At 42.9% G+C, this 19,586-nt stretch overlaps 1 protein-coding gene across 1 annotated transcript in view; it reads right to left on the bottom strand.

Moving 5' to 3' along the window:
* mgat4b (alpha-1,3-mannosyl-glycoprotein 4-beta-N-acetylglucosaminyltransferase B) overlaps positions 1-19,586 on the bottom strand; it is a 117,897-nt gene that overhangs the window by 30,569 nt on the left and 67,742 nt on the right. Inside the window, exons 5-8 of the mRNA XM_085286244.1 lie at positions 15,472-15,518; positions 14,359-14,472; positions 6,769-6,844; positions 2,819-2,933 (exon numbers count right to left, since the gene is read on the bottom strand). Of these exons, the coding sequence (XP_085142370.1) occupies positions 2,819-2,933; positions 6,769-6,844; positions 14,359-14,472; positions 15,472-15,518 (352 nt within the window). The remainder of the gene's footprint in view (positions 1-2,818; positions 2,934-6,768; positions 6,845-14,358; positions 14,473-15,471; positions 15,519-19,586) is intronic.

Raw genomic sequence — 19,586 nt, 5'->3', positions numbered from 1 at the left:
TCACATCCGTGTCTCTTTTCAAAACCCAACAGTAGCCACTCTTCAAGCTCAGATTCAGTTTTCCCTGATATCAGTTTTCCATCACTTTTATATCTTGATAAAGTCTTTCTCCACAATGTCATCGCACGATGACACGCCACGATGTCATCGCTCTTCGCTGACATCATCCCGATCTGGTGGGAAAAAGTTGAGATGAGACTGCAAAAAATATGCAGTGATATTCTGGCATTCATGTTCTCAGCAAGCTCAGCAGGACAACCGGCATGAGCGTTTCCCGTTACCGCGGACTCAGCTGGATTCAGCTGTCGTGTCCTGGGTCGTACTTGTGAGCTTTGCATCTTTCTGGCCTGTTCTTTAGTGTATTTAGTCTGTTCCTAGTTCCTGGTTGCTTTAGAGCAGGGGTCCCCAATCCCAGTCCACGAGGGCTGGTGTCCTGCAGGTTTTAGATGTGTCCTTGATCCATCACAGCTGATTTAAATGGATAAATTACCTTCTCAACATGTCTTGAAGTTTTCCAGAGGCCTGGTAATGACTAATCATGTGATTCAGGTGTGTTGACCCAGGGTGAGATCTAAAACCTGCAGGGACACCGGCCCCGGGGACCAGAGTGTCAGACTTGTTTTACTTTGTGGGCCACATGCTGCCCACTTTGAGCTTAAATGGGCCAGATGAGTCAAAGTCGTTCTCTCAATCTAAAAACGTTTAATTACACATTTAATCCCTGACGTAACTAATCAACTGTAGCAGAAATCTGTTACTTCTTTACTTTGGTGGTGTCTGAATGGCGATGGAAATGCCAGTATAGTATGAGACGCTGTAAAAATCTAATCCCTCCTTCACTTTTTCCACAGTTGTCCAGTCGGCCAAATTAAGACTCTTTGATGGGCTGATTCTGGCCACCGAGCCGACTGTTTGACACTCAGTGCTTCATCCTACTGTGTCATTCCTCCAGTATTAAGTCCATTCATGTGTTTTCCCAATTTGGTTATCATTCTTCCTGCTTTATTTTGAAAGTCAGTTGTTCCTTGTACTCTGCTTTCACTTGTCCTCCCCTGTGTCTTTTTCTTTGATTTAGTTCAGCTGAGTTTTGTTCTCTCAGCTGTTTCCACTTCCTCTTGCTTATGTTTATATAGTCGCCGTCTCCTCTTGTCCGTCATCAGAGCGTCTGTTCTTCATGCCCCAGAGTTTTCCAGCCAGCTGTTTTGATCATGGTGATGTCACATGCTGCTGTGCTGAACTGCAGAACCGTCGCTGTGCTTTCCTCCATTTAAAAAGCTGAGAAAAGTTTAACTTTTAAAATGCAAGCGCTGTTCAAATCAAACTCAAATCACGATATTCTCATCCTCTCAGGGGTGGATGTCCTGAGAGAATGAGCTAGTTCTTGTTCTTGGGTACAGGAATAAAATTTAGCAGTCAGCTAGTCTGGATCACGCTAATGGCTAATTAAACCTAAATATGATGACGTGTAAGCAAAGACACCCCCGCAACATCAGGCCTGTAACACCTACGTGTGAATCTGGCCTGAGAGAGAAGCGAAAGAGGATTTTGCAACTGAAGCAAACCTGGCTGACGACAGAGAAACAGAAGGCACGGCTTTTTATTTAGAGTGACACGGCTTATGGAAAAAAACGGAGGTTTGGGCAGCGAGGTGGTGAATGCATTTCCCTCGAGACTATGACTCAAAACAAAGAAAAGGACTGGCATCAGAGCTGAAACAGAAAAATGGCAAAAGAAAAAGAAGGACGAAGGCGGAGGACGAGGAGAGCCCGGCATGTCAGCCCAGGATGAGAAACTACGATTATTGAAAATAAAAAGCATCCATCAGTGCTAATTACAACTTATAAGTTTAAAATATTAAAGAAACGAGAGTAAGTGGAAGGCTGAGAGCCTTTTTAAAGATGTAATGCATTTGCATTTATGGTTTTTTTCTAATCTTACTGACCACTCAAAGCACTTTAGCCTACAATCACATTTTAACCATAGACTCATGCAGCACTCATGTCTGTCGACTGTTTATGGGGACAGGCAGACCTGAACTAGCCTGCGATGTCTCAGCGCTCCAATGTACAGACATCATGTCACAAACGGAAAACTGACTAAAACAAGAAGCACATTAACCAGTGAAAGCAGAGGATTAGACACTACTTCATCAGTGCTCTATTGCTGATTTTTATGCTACTTATAAATCTTTATGAACAGTTCCTTTGATAATGTCTCTGACTGGAGTAGGCAGCACAGAGCAACCTCCACCAACCACTCCCCAATCGGTTGGAGAACAGACCTTTTTCCCTAGTAGGTAAGTGTCATTTATTTATACAGCACATGTAAAAGTCAAAGTGCTTTGCGATAAAAATAAAAACCTTGGGGGTCATGAAAAATTTATGTATTTACATAAAGTAACGCAACGATAACCTGATCCAGATAACAGCCAGGGTACATCGCTCTAGTGGTTCCCCTGTGTCTGCCAACCAGTCGCTGAGCCTGTGTGACTGAAGCCTGGCAGAGCGAGAGGATCACCACCCATCAGCTCTGACTGAGGTCGTACGTTTTATCAAGCCAGCTAACTCACAGAAAGCTTGGCTGTCGAAGGCGTTTGGCAGCGACACACTTTGTGCGCTGTGCTGACCGTGCGTTTGTAACTGCACGCTGTGTTTCAGGTGTTTGTTCACCTGTTTGCTGTCCCTTCAGAAGCTAAAGGAGACAACACCGGGAAGTTCTCAGAGATGACCATTGAATGAACAACAGACCCTCCTCTCTGCCATCTGGGGAGGGGGGGGTGTCTCCTCCACCCTTGATGGAGCCGAGCGCTGTGACTCACCGATGAAGCCGAGCTGAGAGAACTCCAGGATCATCCAGTCCTCCGACGGCTGCTGCAGCGCAAAATTCTTCATGGTGGTGAAGAAGTTTGGGCGAGCGACTATATCGTCCTCTAACTGCAACAGAGAGAGAGAGATAGAGAGAAAGACACAGTTTAGTTTCCTCCTTTAACTGTTTGTGTGTGTGTGTGTGCCCTCCAAAACAAAAAACAAAAGCCTGCTTAACGTTAACACGCACGAAATGCCAAAATGAAAAACCGCCTCAATGAACTCCTCAGATGAAGATCAAAATAAATGTGCTGAATGTGAAGAAGCAAGAGGGGAACAGAGGGAGAGGTGAGGTGGAAGCAAGAGGCAGATCATTTAAAACCCTCCAATCAGACATTTTCACAAGAAGTCGGGATCTTGCTTTTTTATTACTTATAACACAGATAAACATCCATAAACCTGTTCAGGACATCACGGAGCACAGAGCCAGAGGAACTCTCTGGAGGTTTGTAGCAATAAAAGTCAGTCACAGTTCAAAGATGCAAACATAAACCGGTAAAAGACAAACGGTGGCTCCAAAAACCATCAGACTGTGAGAAAAATGTCAATAAAAACTCAAGAGTTTTTATTGTTATTAAGAAATCGATGCACATGCAAACTTTAACAGGGTTTCCGCCTCTCGCCTCGTCTCAGCGACGGAATCAGTAAGACTTCAGCAGAGAAGCCAGACTCAACATTTCTGCTCCTGATCTCAAACCAGCAGAAGACGCTCCACAAACGCCAGCCTCCTGACACACGTCTTCCCGTCTCGTCCCCGGGGGAGTCGACAGAGTAATTACCTCCTCCACCCCCTCGCCTCACCGCTGCTCCGTGCAGACAGCGAAAACTCTGCAAAGTTCAGAGAGAATTTAGGTGTCAAAACAGCGTGTCGGCTCCGTGTTCCTGTCAGAAAGCTTCGTGTGGGAGCAGCCGAAGCTCCGCCGCCCCCGGCTGAGATGATGTCGGCGAGACTGCTCCATCACAGGAAAGTAGCCAGAAAAATAACCGGGCTCAGCTCCGGCAGGCAGACCAGCGTTCAAGTCTGCGGCTCACAACAGCCCAGCGCACAGAGCGCCACATCCATCTGTAGAGCTTCCTGCTCGCCATTCTGTCCGAAAATGCTGGAAAATGCAGATTTTATTTGCTTGTCACAAACACCTCCCGCCGGCCTCGACCTCTGACATCACCTGTCTTCAGGTATTCTGCTGCGTCTTTGAGGAAAATGTCATCTTTCATCATTTCAGTGGAATTTATTCGTCTTTGTGATGGTTTCACATCTATTGGTCGTCACTTTCTGTATTTTCGTTCAGTTGCTCTTTGGTTGACATTCGAACGCCGAAGTAGGCTGGTTTTATAATTCAGCCACATTCAGGAACAATCAGGCTTTGAATAAACAACATTTCAACAGCATTTCACAGACGTCACCTTTAAGCAGTAAAAAGTGTGCATTTTTCTTTAGTTTTTACACCGATTATTTTAAACTAACACTCAAAACACTCAATAAATTCACCACGATCACAAGCAAGCCTCGTCAGGTGAGGATGAGGAGGGCAGGAAGTGAGAAGTGACCAAGAGAATATGATCCACATTCAAAATAAAAGCCCTGAGAGCCGAAAAGTCAAACAGAGCTTCTGAAAGTGTGATCTGATGCTCTGAACAGAACAAAAGATCAAAACAGAAGAAGCCGTGAAGAAGAAGAACAGAAGCCAGAAAGAGGAAAAATAAGTAAAGAGGAGAAGGAAGAAGAAGAAGAATCCAGGGAGGAACCATTATGAATAAGAAATGAAAGAGAAGAACAAAAAGAAGGGAGAAGAAGAAGGACAAGGAGATTAAAGGGCCGGGAAATGTAGGATAGTTTGGTGTGCTTTTAAACGCTGCACTTCTCCTCTGCTGCTCCGCATCAGCAGCTTTATCATCAACGAGCTCAGATAATTAAAGGTTAGCGAACGTAACGAAGCGGACGGCAGAGCCAAAGACACGAAGCCTGCGCTTTTAGGTTTCATTTAATTTTTATTAGCATGAGAGAAAATATCAGAAGCAGGACGTGACACGGGACGCTTTTAATTCATGAGCTGGTGAGACGCACCTGAATGCAACACCGGCTTCAGTGTGAAGCCGGTCGGGTCAGGCTGTTTAATTTCATATATGTTTATGAGGTGTTTTTAAGACCTCTGGAGGACGCCGGGTTGTCTGCAGGTCGCGAGGAAGCAGGTGAGCTAAAGATCACTTCCTCTCATTTCCTGTTTATTCAGATAAACGCCTTTCTGTCCCACATGTCGAGGAGGAGGACGAGGGACGAGTCCTTCTTCTTTTCATCTTTAAAGGGAACAAAGGCTCTGTGACAGCGCCACAGTGACGCGTCCATTAGTCTACCCACAATGCAACAGTTTCATCATCATCTTCAGACACCAGCAGGATTACATCACAGAGACCTTTTATCTTAAAACTTCATCGCATTCAGAGCGCGACTCGTTTTGTTTCTGTGGAGAGACGACTGTTTGCTGAGAGCTCACGTGAGGTCACGTTAACGTTCCCAAGGGGCTGCACGAGGGGCCGCACGAGGAGCTGAGACTGATGCGAAGGGCCGCACCAAGAACCTTAACTCAGTTCTGCTCATTATTAATCTTATCTTCTTACAGGCTTATTGCCGTGACCCTCTATAACAGTCCCATCTCCTCATGTGACCCCTCGGGAAATTAACCGTCCACACCCGATTTACTCCGAGACTCGAAAAACAATCAAAACGTGACGTCCGTCAAACGCCTACAAAGAGACACAGCCTGACCAAAATCTGACCTGAATCAGAAACATCAAACAGAAAGTAACCACAATGTGTTTCAAAAGGGTACGAAGGAACACAAATGACCAAGATGAGGCACAAAACAATCCCACAGTGATACAACTGGACTAAAAAATGAGACCTGAAATGACCCAAATACACAAAAACAAACAAAATGTGACAAAAAAAAGGACAAAGACGATAAACCTGAGGAACACGTGTCCAAAAATCACCACCAAGTGAAACGACAGCCTGACCCAAATGTGACCAGACGACGAAAAATGAACTAAAACAGACAAAAAGATGCAACCTGAAATGACCACAGACTCTTCTTCCAGCTGCTCCCTTTAGGGGGGGGGCCATAGCGGGTCATCTGCATCTCCTCCCATCCCAGCATCCCCCTCTGCATGTCCTCCTTCACTGCATCCATGAATCTCCTCTGAGCTTTTCCTCTTTTTCTCCTTTCTCCAGTTGACCCATCCTCCCTCCTCTGCACATGTGCAAACAATCTCAACCTCTCTGACTCTGAGCTGTCCCTGTGATGGACACGTTTCTGTTCCCCTCCACGATGCTCACTCCCTGTGAAAATGTGACCTCGGCCTCCGTCTCCAAACCAGACATCACAGCCACAGACGCCAAATCAACCAAAATCTAACGAAAAATTAAACCTAAAGACCAAAATACGGAGTAAAGAGTGAAAATATGCAAAATGATTAGAGTTGTGAAAAAGCAAAAAGGAGATCAAAGTCCTCCCAGGAGCTCTGCAAACACACGAGGACGTGTCATCTGAATTTACACTTACATGATCCTGATCATTTCTGAGCACGCCCCCTTCTCCTTAATCCTGCTTTTCCAAAAGCAGACTAGTTTTAAAGGAAAGATCCAGCAGTGAGCATAATTTTTATTCACCACACAGCAACGAATCATTTACCAGAAAATCCACCGATAAACACGCAGCGTTCACTCTGACGTGAAGCGGAATGAACAATTTGTCTCAACTGTCAGCTTCATTCATTTATCTTTGGCCCCACCCCCAGGATTTTGGCACAAACACATGAAACGACCGAAATGCTTAAAAATAACCACAGACAGAGAGAAAGACCAGCGGCTGCTCGCCGAGCTTCTTCTTCTTCTGTTTCTCTTTACCTGGACGTAGTAGGTTCCTTTAGACTGAGCGTACATCATCAAGAAGCAGTAGTCCAGGTTCTGCTTCGTCCTCCACCTGAAGAAGAGGGGGAGGAGTTAATGTGTTAATGCAAGTATACCTGCACCTCTTCTTCTGAGACACACACACACAGTTACTGCACATGCACACACGCCATTGTGACATCATCCATTGGTTAATGGGTTGCTATGGAGCTGTTGCTATGCTGGTGTTTTAAAGTTGGATGTTACGGTCGAAACGAGTGTAAGCGACTTGTAGCGCCGCCCTAAATCACACTCTGCTGTTTCATCCTTTCTCCCCTAAAATCAGCGACTGAGACCAAAAGGAAGACTGACCAGAGGAGTCGCCCCCTGCTGGACATTAGAAAGACTGCACATCCCCTGTCCACATGTACCACGCCTCCCCTCAGAGAGTAAAGCAGGACATCTCCATCGCTGAGCAGAGGTGGAGGGTTACACACACAGATCAGTCTGTTTCTGTTTGAGACTGCTCACAGCCTTGTGGATGTTCTCGAGTAACCACGTGTTTTTCAAGTGTATTCTTTGGGCTCTTCTACGGATACAAGCGCCATTTACTTTCACTGTAGTTAAGGAAAGTCAGTTTGGCAAAGCTAAGCAAGTCAAACACGACTGTGTTGGATAAACAACGCTGCAGCCCAGAGGCAAAATATGTAGATGTGATTTTGGAGTGAACCTCTCCTTCTCAAGTACGTGTGGTCTTATAAGTGGCAAAGACAAGGCAGCGTGTATTTGTTTCTTCATGAAAGTCAATTATCCAACGAGAACCACAAAGGTCCACAAAACAACCACAAATGCACAAAAAAGCTACAAAATAGAGAAAAATAAGACAAAGAGGCAAAAACAATGAAAGAATGAAAATAAATGAATGAATGACCAGAGGGGGGGAACTGTTCCCTTAATCGTGGAGCTGATCTCATCGTCTGTTCACCTGTAAAATGCCTGTTTGTGGAATAAAAAACACTGAATGTTTGTGTGTTTACGCTGCTCACACACACTAAACAGGTAACAACTGTCTCTGACACACACAGAGGAAGCACATCCAGCAGGATCAAGGTTGTAGCTCTGCAGGTTTCCATCGACGCCTTCGGCCCGTAAGGTGGGAAAGAGAGCGCGCCGCCAGTTTCAGGCGCTCGCAGAAACAGAACAAAGCAATCAGCGGTGAACTGAATCGGTGTGTTCACAGACGAGGTTTGCTAAACACACAGCTCGATATTTACAGAGCGAGCGCTCAGCTGTTTGAGGTGTCAGAGCTCAGAGGGTTCCTGCTGCTGCATGCGAGTTTACCGCCGTCTGTTTAATGCTCGATAAGTTCTCAGGAAAAAAGAGAAATCGATAATGAATTCTTTATTTTAACAGGGAAGTCACTAAAATCTGATTCATAACTTATACACTGGTAACGGTTTATATGTTGACACTTCATCAGAACAGGGCGGAGTGATCAGTCTGCATCCACAGACCGTGTGACCATCACACAGATACAGACACCTGCTAATCAGAGCTCAGTGATGATGTCATTAAAAATGCTCCAACAGTAACAACTTACTAGTTACTATTACGTCTCTCTAATCACCTTTTTCTGAGCCTCAAAGACAAAGGTTAGAAATCAAACCAAAGGACTTGTTTTCTTCTTCTTCTAACTTCTCCCTTTAGGGGTCGCCACAGTAGATCATCCCAGCATGCTCCTCTGTCACACCAACCCTTTGCATGTCCTGTTTCACCACATCCACAAATCTTCTCTGAGCTCTTCCTTCTGCCTCGCAGCTCCATCTTTAACACCATCCCTCCTCTGCACACATGCAAACTTCCATCCTGAGCTGTCCCTCCCAACAAAACTCTCCAGCTCGGCCTTCTGTCCTTTTGGCAGTGCCGCCGTCTCCAAACATGGATTACTATTCAGATTTGGACATTTTAACATGTTGTTTTCGTTCTTTCAGTGATATAGTTTGATGCTTGAGGGTAAAACAGAAGTGAGGTTTTATGTTAGTGCGTTTAACTTTTTTGTGTCATTAAACATATAAAAGCAGAAGGATGGTGCAAACAAACGAGGTCAGATTTGTCCAGAAGCATAAAAGCTCCTCATGTGTCCATCCACACTGACCAGTGGAGGTCTGCAGCTTTGTGCAGTGAGCAGGAGCACATGATCATAGTGCCAGAAAAACATCCCACACATCTCAGGGTCAAAATAAAAAAAAAAAAAGCATTAAAAGATGCAATTTGTTGAAGGGGTTTGTGCAGCATGTGATAAACACATGAGGTGCCACTCCTTCAGTTAAGAAAACCCATCCACGCCTCCATTTTCTCTTTATTGCGCCATAAAAAAACGATCCACGCTCATCTCCTCACGCGGCACTTTAAAGGCTTATTTTTACTGTTGGGAGTCAATAGACTTTTTATAATCCCACCGAGGTCTAAGAAACAATCCCGGGAAAAAGAGGCTTTTATAGCAAAACAGTAAAGTTAACACAGAGGCTTTCTTGTCTCGCACTCCCTCGCGGCGATCGGCGAGGCGATTTAAGGCGACAGGGAGAGTCAGCTGGTTCTACACGCAAAGACTCGAGTGTTTCCAGATAAAACAGAAACGATTCTCTGGCAGCTTCTTTCACAAAAACAGCAGCAGCGTGACCAAAGAGGCATCACTGCACTTTCACAGTGCTTCCACGCTGCGTTCAGTCAAAAAGGCCAAACACACAGCTTCTGAGCAGAGACGTCATTCATGCTTAACATCCTTTAAAGGTCAAACCGTAGAAGCTCACGTCACTGAGATTATTCTAAAACAAACACGACAGACAAATTAAAAACTAAAAAAACAAACTTAATGACGCCTTATTGCAGCTATAATCACTTATGATCACATATTTACAGCTAAGCGTTAATCATGTTTACTCTTTACTATAAATTCTCCTGTGAGAATGTAACAATATTACAGCTCAGGTTATTATATTATTATTGTTATCAGTTTACACACTAGGGGCCAGCAGTCTCAGAGCTCCAACAAGCTTCAACAAGTTCTTATGTGAGTAAGAAAAACTGAAGTTTGTGCTGTGTTCTTGAATCAGCATCATGACCATGTCAACTCCTCTAAAGCAGGGATGGAGAACTCCAGGCCTCGAGGGCCGGAGTCCTGCAGGTTTTAGATGTGTCCTTGATCCAACACAGCTGATTTAAATGGCTAAATTACCTGAGCATGTCCTCAAGTTCTCCAGAGGCCTGGAAATGAACTACTCATTTGATTCAGGTGTGTTGACCCAGAGTGAGATCTAAAACCTGCAGGACACCGGCCCTCGAGGCCTGGAGTTCCCCACTGCTGCTCTAAAGGACTTCCTTAAACCTGACCTGTGGTCATGTTTATTTATGTATTTGAACTTTATTGGTAACTGCTGCATTTCAACACAAAGATCTGGACTTTCTCTTCCTTACACTTTCCAAACAGAAGTGTGCAGTCATGCACGATGCCAGACTCGTGCTGAGCAGCTGTGGTGTTCATGGTCAGAGTGATGTCACAACATCTGCTTGAATTGAAGGAGACGATACAGATACTCTGCCAGTCAGCCACGATAGCTCATGTAACATCGTCTCATATCTTGTTGAATTCAATTGTTTAAATCCACAAACACGAGCAGCACAGCTCAGCTGGTCAAAGCCTGATCACAAAGAAAATGGAGCTCATAGTTGAAACGATTGTCACTGATTTATAAGCGATTCCTTTTCCCACGCGGCACCGCTAATACCAACCTTAAGGTTCCCATAACTGCTGAATCCTTGTTAACTCTTCTTCACTTTTACTTGAGTAAAGAAGTTAAATCAGTGCTTTAACTTTAACTGGAGCATTTTTAACACATTTATTGCTGCTTCGACTTAAGTGATCATCGTGAGTGTTTTTGCCACCTCTGCTGTGATTTTTGTTCCTTCTCATTCTGCATCCTTGTTTATAATCGTGGATGTTTGAGAAGTTCAGAAGTAAAAACACAACTTCCAGGTGTTCTTTTTTTCACGAAGCAAGAGAAACAACAGCATTTATCCGCTGCTTTCTATTAATAAAAGGTTTCTTATCGAATGCATGAATGATTGTCCTTCATTTGAAGAACATAAGTGGACAAGACAATGCAGTTTTTGTTTCCTTCTTCATGAAAGTCAATCATCCCATGACAAGCACAAAGTGTCAGGAGTGGTGACGTGAAGAAGACCCGAATGCAGGACAATGAGGCAGCTGACATGAAGATAAACACATTTTTATGACCAAAGAAAAACACCCAACAACCAGGATACTGAATACAAGTCCACAAATACACACAAGGAGCTAAACTGGGGAACGAAACAAAGATGGACAAAACAGAAGGGAAGGAAAACTGAGAAAGACTGTGGAGACTAATGACAGTAAAATTAAAGAAAATTATATCATAGACTAGAAGTCATCTTAAGAACAACAATAACGTTACCAGAGTCACAACTTCAACTATTAAAACAGCAGAAAAATCCAAAAGGAAACTAAACGCCAACATTATAAATCCACAGTCCAAAACTCAAAAGATATACAAAGGGCGAAAAAACAAGTTTTAATAGCATCAAAAGCCCACAAAAAACTAAAGCAGTGATAAAGAGAAACAAAATCACTACAAAGACACACAGAAAGACCAAAAAATACACAAAATATCCACAAAAACAAACAACAACAAAGAACCATGAAAGAAGCACAGAAGACATGGAAACAACATAAAACAACCATGAAAGCACCACAAAAACAGACCCATCAGCTTCATACTGTACAAAGTATTTTCACTGTTGCATTGATTGGATGTAATCAGAGTTTTTCTGAATTAAAACAGGCCTCTTAACCTTAAAAGCTCCTGTGTGCGTCTAAATGGAACCATAAATATGATCAAATAAAGGTGCCTTTATTGTGAGCGCACAGGTGGAGTGTTCTGGGAGATGAACTGAATGAACAGCGGTTAGCTCGCGAGGGTGGCCGCCTGACTCGCGTCACCATCTTCCTCTCACACCGAGAGCATCGGGCCTTCGGCGGGAACCAAATTACGGCGGCTATATGCTCGCATGCAAACTGCGTTAAAAAGGAAGAGTCAGCGCAGACGTGTTCGTCTTTTGCTCGCTCAGACTCTGAAGTGTTTAAGGAGCAGACAAGTTCTGCATATTAAAGTCCATTTTCTCCGAATCATTAAGTTTTCAGACTGATGTAGTCCCTTCCTGACAGCCGTTCGTCTCACTTAAACTCTGAAGAGCGTGGACACAAATCCATCACAGCTGATGTATTAGCTTCTGTTTGCAGGAACGTTTCACTTTGCGAACTAATTGCTCCCATGATGCTTTAGGGTAGAGGCTGGGCTGATGTGGTAAATCTGTACACTTCTCTAGTGGTGCACAGGTGAACAAACTAATTTCAAACACCTAAAACCAAGAACTCAAACCACACAAAACAGGTTTTCGTAGCTAAAGCTAACAAAATGTAAACCTATCCTTGTGATTTGTAATATGTTAAGTTAAGTTTTTGGTACCTAAACTTAACCAGTGACTGAAAGAAAAAAAATTAATTTGCAAAAAACAAAACTAGATGCAAAACATGAAGGCCCAAATCTGGATGCTAGCCATGCAGGAGGATGCCCAGAAAGGAAACAACAGGTGGCATGAAGACGACCAGTGGTGTAATATAACATAGTCTAACTTTACTAAAGCACAGTTTAAATGTACTTGTAGTATTTATTACTTTTCATTCTACTAGTATAAGTCACTGTCCTAATATAGATAAACCTTCCCAGCAGACGTTTAGTACCTAAAATCATCACCAGCTGACATATACATTACTGAAGCCGTAGTTCTGATTATAGATTATATGAATATGAATTTAACTTAAGAGTTTTGTAATATTTGTTTCACATATTTGGTCTTTAACTCGCGCCACCACCACAGAACTCTTATTTCATCTCGTCGTTACTGAATCTAAAAACCTGTTTTTGTGTTTGTGTGTTTGGATTTCAGGTGTTGTGACTCCATGTTTGATGAAAATGACAGCAGTCTATCTCTCTGAGCTCCAACAGCTGGCAAACTAAATCAACTCGTTCCTGTTGTTTGAAGAACAAGTGCATCACTCAGCCCAGGTCTCAGCTCTTCTCATCAGTTAAGACTTGCAGCCCAGGTTCTGTCTGACAGATTTTCCTTCTGCATCGCATCTCTGAAAGCGGATATTTTCTAGGAAAGAACTGAAGATGATGTCTGCAGACAGAACGAAATCACAAAATCAGAAGATCTCCTGGTCTCTCTCTGAGATGAGTCCCAAAAGGGAAGAAGAACGCTGTTTCTTCATCTTCCTCTGCAGAGATGTTACAGTCAGCTACCCGTCGCCGCCGTTTTCACACCAACTCGCTCCAGAGCGTGTGTCACAGAGAAAACGACTCCACAAGCTTCAGATTTCAGTTTCTTCAGAGGCGGTGAATGAAAATAGCTCATCAGCACACAGACAGTGAAGAAGAGGATGAGGTGTTTCTTTTTTTCCTTCTCCCTTCCAATCATCTTTTCTACCTCCCTCCCTGTCCAGTGTTACCACAGGAACGGGGCCAAGGGGCGGAGCAGCAGTTCATTAAATAAAACGATGTCACTTCGAGCTGTGTGTGTGTTTCCTTTTAAGATGGCTCTCTCAAGGAGACAGGAAGGCGAGAGGACCAACTTAAGTGTGTGTGTGTGTTCAGTATGTGTGTGTGTGTCTGGTTAGGTTGCTCAGAGACTCATGAATTAGCCACGACAGGCTGACAGATGCCTGGGGAGATGTTAAACACACACACACACACACACACACACACACACTGACTGACATGCATGCATAAATACAAATGATTAGAGACACCCACCAGTACCAGCTTTCTCTCATTGCTGGAGCTCATAAATCACATACAAACGCACACCTGATTGGACTGTAAAGTTGACTATGTGGACTTGCACACCTATCTTTGTGGGGACCCTTGTGTGAGGACATTGCTGAGATCCGAGGACAGATTTTTTTAGAGGCAGGATCTCTACAGTCTTTGGTAGATGAGAATTCTCCAAACTGATTTCTATTCAGGATTTACTGAGTGTTGTATCCATTTATATAACATGCCTCTATTAATGAAATCCAGAAACAGCGTTATTTATATGACCTGATCCAGATGCTCTAAATATGTCTGGTTTTCAAGAGTCCACATCTACTTAAAGAAAGTTGTGGAACACGTGCACACACACACACTCGTTTTCATATCTTAGTGAGGACATCTCTTTGAAACAATGCTTTCCCTAGTCGCTTACCCTAACCCTAACCATAAAAAATTAATGCCTAACCCTAACCCTTACCCTAAACCTAACCATAACCTATTTGAAACCCTAAAACCACATTCTGAGCCTCAAAAATGGCTTCAAACTCGTGTGGACGGGCATTTTGTTCCCTTAAGGGCTGTTGGTCCCCACAAGTATTGTAGCATGCCAATTTTCTGTCCTCACAAAGATGTCTAAACATGTACAAAGATATACACACACACACACACACACACACACACACACACGTTTGCTGACCTGACTCTCTCCTTTGGGTCTCCGAAGGACTCTCGGAGTCGGGAGAAGTCGGGGTAGAAGTGGACCGACGGAGAGATGACCTCCAACAGACCCGACTGAATCTCTGCTGGAAAACTGAGAAACAAACGATCAATGTTCACACCAAACCATGAGCTCCCTCTATGACAGGAGTAGGCAACTCCAGGCCTCAAGAGTCAGCGTCCTGCAAGTTTTACATGTGCCCTTGATCCAACACGGCTGATTGAAATTGCTAAACTACCTCCTCAACATGTCTTGGAGTTCTCCAGAGTCCTGGTAATGAACTAATCATTTGACCCAGGGTGATATCTAAAACCTGCAGGACACCAGCACTTGAGGCCTGGAGTTGCCCGCCCCTGCTCACAAGCTAAGGACAGAAGAATAAAACAAACATGCACATACATAAAGCTGTTCGGTGTTCACATTCACAACTCTACACAGAAACCAAGATTCCCTGAAGTCAGCTATTGGGCCAAGCCTGACACAAATAGGTTCGTATGGGATATAAATTCATGTTGCTCTGTGTTCACTAGGCCAAGCTAACATGACATGGTCAGCAGTTTGGAGGTGCTCCACAAATACAAAGTCAACACATTCCAATATGTTTGTTTGTTTGCAGTTTTTGACTTAATAATGCAGTCAAGCTTGTTGACACGACTGATTGTGGGCTGTGTGCGCTATAATTTACTGTCATGAGGCAACAACTCATTCACACACGACAAAGATTTATTTATACAAACTGTAACTTGTCCACTGTGAACAGTGACTTGATCCCACAATACAATAAGTTCACATATTTGAATTTCAATATATAAATATTCATGATGATATGTAGTGTTTCACTAATAAACACTAATCCAGAAGATTAATATCAATCAGCATATCAATCTGTTATATTTTATTTTCAGAAAATTAGGAAAGCGGCGTTTAAATCCAGCCTGATGTCGTCTTATACATGCAGGAATAGTTCCAGTCCCAGTCTACTTAACAGTGGTATTGTTATCTCAGCTGAAAATGTCCATAAAAGGGACGACACACACACACACTCATGTTGGCTGCAGTAGTAACAACATCCTGTCATGCAGGTTGACTTACAGGCGCTTCAGGTTGTCTGCTACACTGCTGGCGTACTGTTGGTCAGCCTGAAAACACAGAAAAGCAGTTTAAGTCTTGATGTGAAACTCACAGCTTCGAAGCATCAGATGACTCATCAAGAGTGATGAAGTCAAGAATTCATCCATATAAGCTGCACTACACCCTCAAGTTACTTTAAGGTAAAGACTTTATGAATTTAGAGAGAAACCCAAACAGAGAAGCACTTCTGGGGTAAGAAGGATCTGAGAGGAGCAGCCATCTGCCAGGACCGATTTGGGGTGAAGAGAAAAAGGAGAGAGAAAGGAACAAAATACACACTATTTATTGATGTGCATCAGTGGCATATAAACACTTGGATGGTGGAAGGAGGAAGTTAAAAGTGCTCATACATCATAGGCAGGCTCCAGCAGCCTGAGCTTATAGCAATTTAAATAAGATCCAGTCCTAACTGTAAACTGTTGTGAAAATCAAGGTTTGAGCCCTTAAATCCCAACTGGGAGGTGTGATAGCTGAAGGCTCTGCCTCCCATTCTACCTTCACAAACTCTAGAAACCACAAGTGAGCCTGCAGCCTGAGAGGGAAGTGCTCTTTCAAGACAATAAGAGAAACAGTGGGGCATGATTATTCAGGTTTTTGTACATGAAAAGAAATATTTTCCTTTAAGAAAGATTTCATATCCAAGTGCTGTTCATTCTCTTCACTGCCCTATAATAAGGGCATAAAAGCTCAGTTCCATGCACTGCTGCAAGTGTCTCTCTCTCCCAGTCATTAATGCAGAATGGGTCCAAACAGTAAAGGTTACCATTTAATGAAACCATGGAGAGTAAAAACACAGCATCACTTCGAAATAGTTAGTCAGTTATTTCATAATGAGGCGCACCATGAAATTAATTTAATAGCTTAATTGTTGATGTATTTGCATGTTTAAAGTGAGGTAATTTACACTAAAAGAGCTCAATTTAAAGAAGTAGACAGCAAACTGAGAAAACTATAAACAGCAGGAGTCATAATAAGTCTAGTGTTTGGTGTCTCTGCAGTTTCGTGTGATTTTGTAGTCTAGTTATCGCTCTGTGGTCTTCAGGCCTGTCTCTTCGTGGCTGTTTAACATCTGTTTACAGCAACTGCTCACATGTGTGAAGTAACTGTGCATCACTGTACAGCTGTTTTATGTTGTTTAGCATTTCTCTGCAGCCACTGTGTTAACAGGCGGCACCGAAACACTTTTCCTGTCTTGCAGAATCATGCTCATGCCCAAGTATCTCCGACACGCAGTGTTCAAGTTCTCACTTTTTCTTGTTGTGCACAATAACACACAAATGCACACACTAAGTGTGCATTTGAATGTTCACAAATACACACGGGAGGCTGAGGTCATCTCAATATTTTAGTTTTTTCCTAAAACACACACACACACACACACACACACACACACACACACACACACACACACACACACACACACTTGTTCAAGCTCAAACATCAACAAGTTAAGAAATCGGTAACATCAGAGCTCGGCCCAATCAGGGCACAGATGGACTCCCTGTGGGACCCAATCATCTGGCTCTGAAGGTCACAGCACGGTCACATGTATTTCCAGCGCGCTTTTCCGAGAGTTTGTGGTTTGTTTTGGCATCCTGGAGGTGCCAGCTGGGTGGAGCTTACCGCAGAGCTCAGTGTTAACGAGAAGCAGACGCCATTAGAGCCTCTCGCTGATGAAACAAACACTAAAAGTATGACACATATTTTTATAGGACCATATTTTATTAGAAAATGAAAGGGAAAACTTCTCCACTATAAGAGAGGCAGGAAGGGCTTGTTAAATCGATGTCACTGACATGGAGCCCACAAAGTCTGAAATAAAAACTGGGCTGATTAGAGAACGAGACTCAGGTGGACAGTCACAGGAAACCACGACAGAGAGCTGATCTTTAAAGGTGAACAGAAAACAACCACAGCATACTAATACTACAGGAATCTGAACAATTAGCAAGAAGTACGACACAAGGAAACTGTACTTATCACAAGAAACCCTAACCAAAGGATCCATAACTCATAAGAAAAGATTAATAATAAAGAAATCAAAACAGGAAATCCAAACTCAGCCTAACAACAATCCAAAAAAGAGGAGTAGAAACCAGGAATCCCAAAGTGACTCAAAACCCTGGGACCACAATCAAGAGACCATGACATAATTATGCAATTTTCCAAATTTTGTTGGTATAAATGTTCTGGTTTACAGCCGACTGCTGTGTCTTTTCCATGTTTATCATAGTGGCCTAGGAGCCTAGTCATGACACCATTAACTGTTATCGTACATTAAATTGTAGTCACTTTAAATGGTAAAGAAAACACCACAGACTCTGATCTCTGACGCTGAAGCTAGAGGATCTTTTCATCTCTTCTCAGCCGTCTCTCTTGTATTACCTTTCAGCCCTATTCTGAGTCAGGTGACAGAGGAGATGATTGCAGACCTGTTCGTGTGAAATAAAGGATGTGTGGTGGATCTGTCGGGGGCCGGGACACCAGGTTGGGCTGTGTCACATGCTCCTCTGCATTTTGAATGGAACATGCTTTGGTCATGCAATATTCATGTTACACTTCTTTAAAAGCTTTAAGTACTTTCGTTCCTTGTTCGTCTGCATAAACAAACCCTGCTGAGACGCCATGTGACGAGTTTATCCGAAACCCAAAACCCCGAACCTGAACAAAAGTTAAATTAAAGCCAAGTTTTTAATTTTAATTTCAGCCTGAATCCAGCAAGTAAAGCTGAAATCTGTGACTATGAGATAAAAACAAAAACATTGAGAGGATTTTAAATATTATATCAGCCTGGAGGAAAAACAAACACAAGCATCCAACTTAAAAACAGATAGAAATTAAATTGCAGAACAGAAAGTAAAGGAAAAATAGCAAGATGGAAACAGCAGAGCAGAGAAATGTAGCTGGCTCTGAAACTGATCTGAGTTTATAAACCAGGGAGTCTTCAGCGGCAGCTTATAAACTCTCCAGTCAGTCTACTGCAGTAGATGCTTGCACAACTTTGAGCTTTAGTCTCGGTACAGTGTCCTCTACCAACTCAAAGCTAGAGGTGTTTTTGTCCCAAAGAAATTACATGCCAAACACTTTGCCTCTGGGGCTCTATTCTGCTTCCAGTATTAACTATTGTTAGCTTAAAAGTAGACGACAGCTGTATGCAAAAATGATAAAATATATTTTTCCCAGTTGTAGGTACAAGGCAGGGATAACTCTTCTTTTGTTGTGCCAACTGAACCACTGGCTCCATCTATAAACCACTGCCTTTATACAACTGAAAGTCTTCTTGCAACCACAGGTGTCGCCCCCTGTTGGCCAGTAAAATGAATAAAGATTTAGGACACTTCCTAGTTGGTTTCATGTTTTAACATCTGTAATCTACACAGTCTCTGGCTGATATGCATGAATTGAAAGCTATCTCATGGAACTGAAAGTGCCAATTCATCCAAACCCCCCCTGGTCATTTATAAATTAGTTTAGCTAACATGCAAGATAGCCAAGTTATAAAGCTAGCCCTAACTTGATGTCCATGTGACCTTTGTATAGTATATACACTGCTCTCTAAGTTGTTGTACAACTTACATGATAGACAGCACATTCAGACCAACATAGCATTAATCTGACTCTTGCTCATGCAAACAACAGATTGATGGCTGGAAGTCGCATAATGGGTGCAGTTAATAATGATGGTTTTCTAGAAGTTACAGTGAGCTCCTTTAAAGAGATTATCACTACTAATGGGCTTTCAGGTGAATTTGAAGAGATGCCATAAAGTACTGTGAGATTAACCAACACAGTATTGGATTGGATTTGCACAAATGAGATTTGACAAAACAGTAAGAAGAGATATGAACTGAACTAACATGAGATGAGAAGCTGTGAGTGGGAACAAACAAAGACAGTATAAACTGTGACCTTCATCACTGTAAAGACACAAACACACTGACTTTATTTATTAAAAGAGCATACAGCATACACATTTCGCAGATTGACTTTAATGATCTAATGTGTGAGCGCGTGCTCACACACACACACACAACATCATTGCTTTACCTCCCTTGGGCAATTAGAGGTTACCATTA

The sequence above is a fragment of the Mchenga conophoros genome, linkage group LG2 (assembly GCF_057382185.1).
Source record: "Mchenga conophoros isolate Kocher_MC1m ecotype Shallow Benthic linkage group LG2, M_conophoros_male_GT1.1, whole genome shotgun sequence".
Lineage (NCBI taxonomy): Eukaryota > Metazoa > Chordata > Actinopteri > Cichliformes > Cichlidae > Mchenga > Mchenga conophoros.
This window is presented reverse-complemented; position numbering and strand designations above follow the sequence as displayed.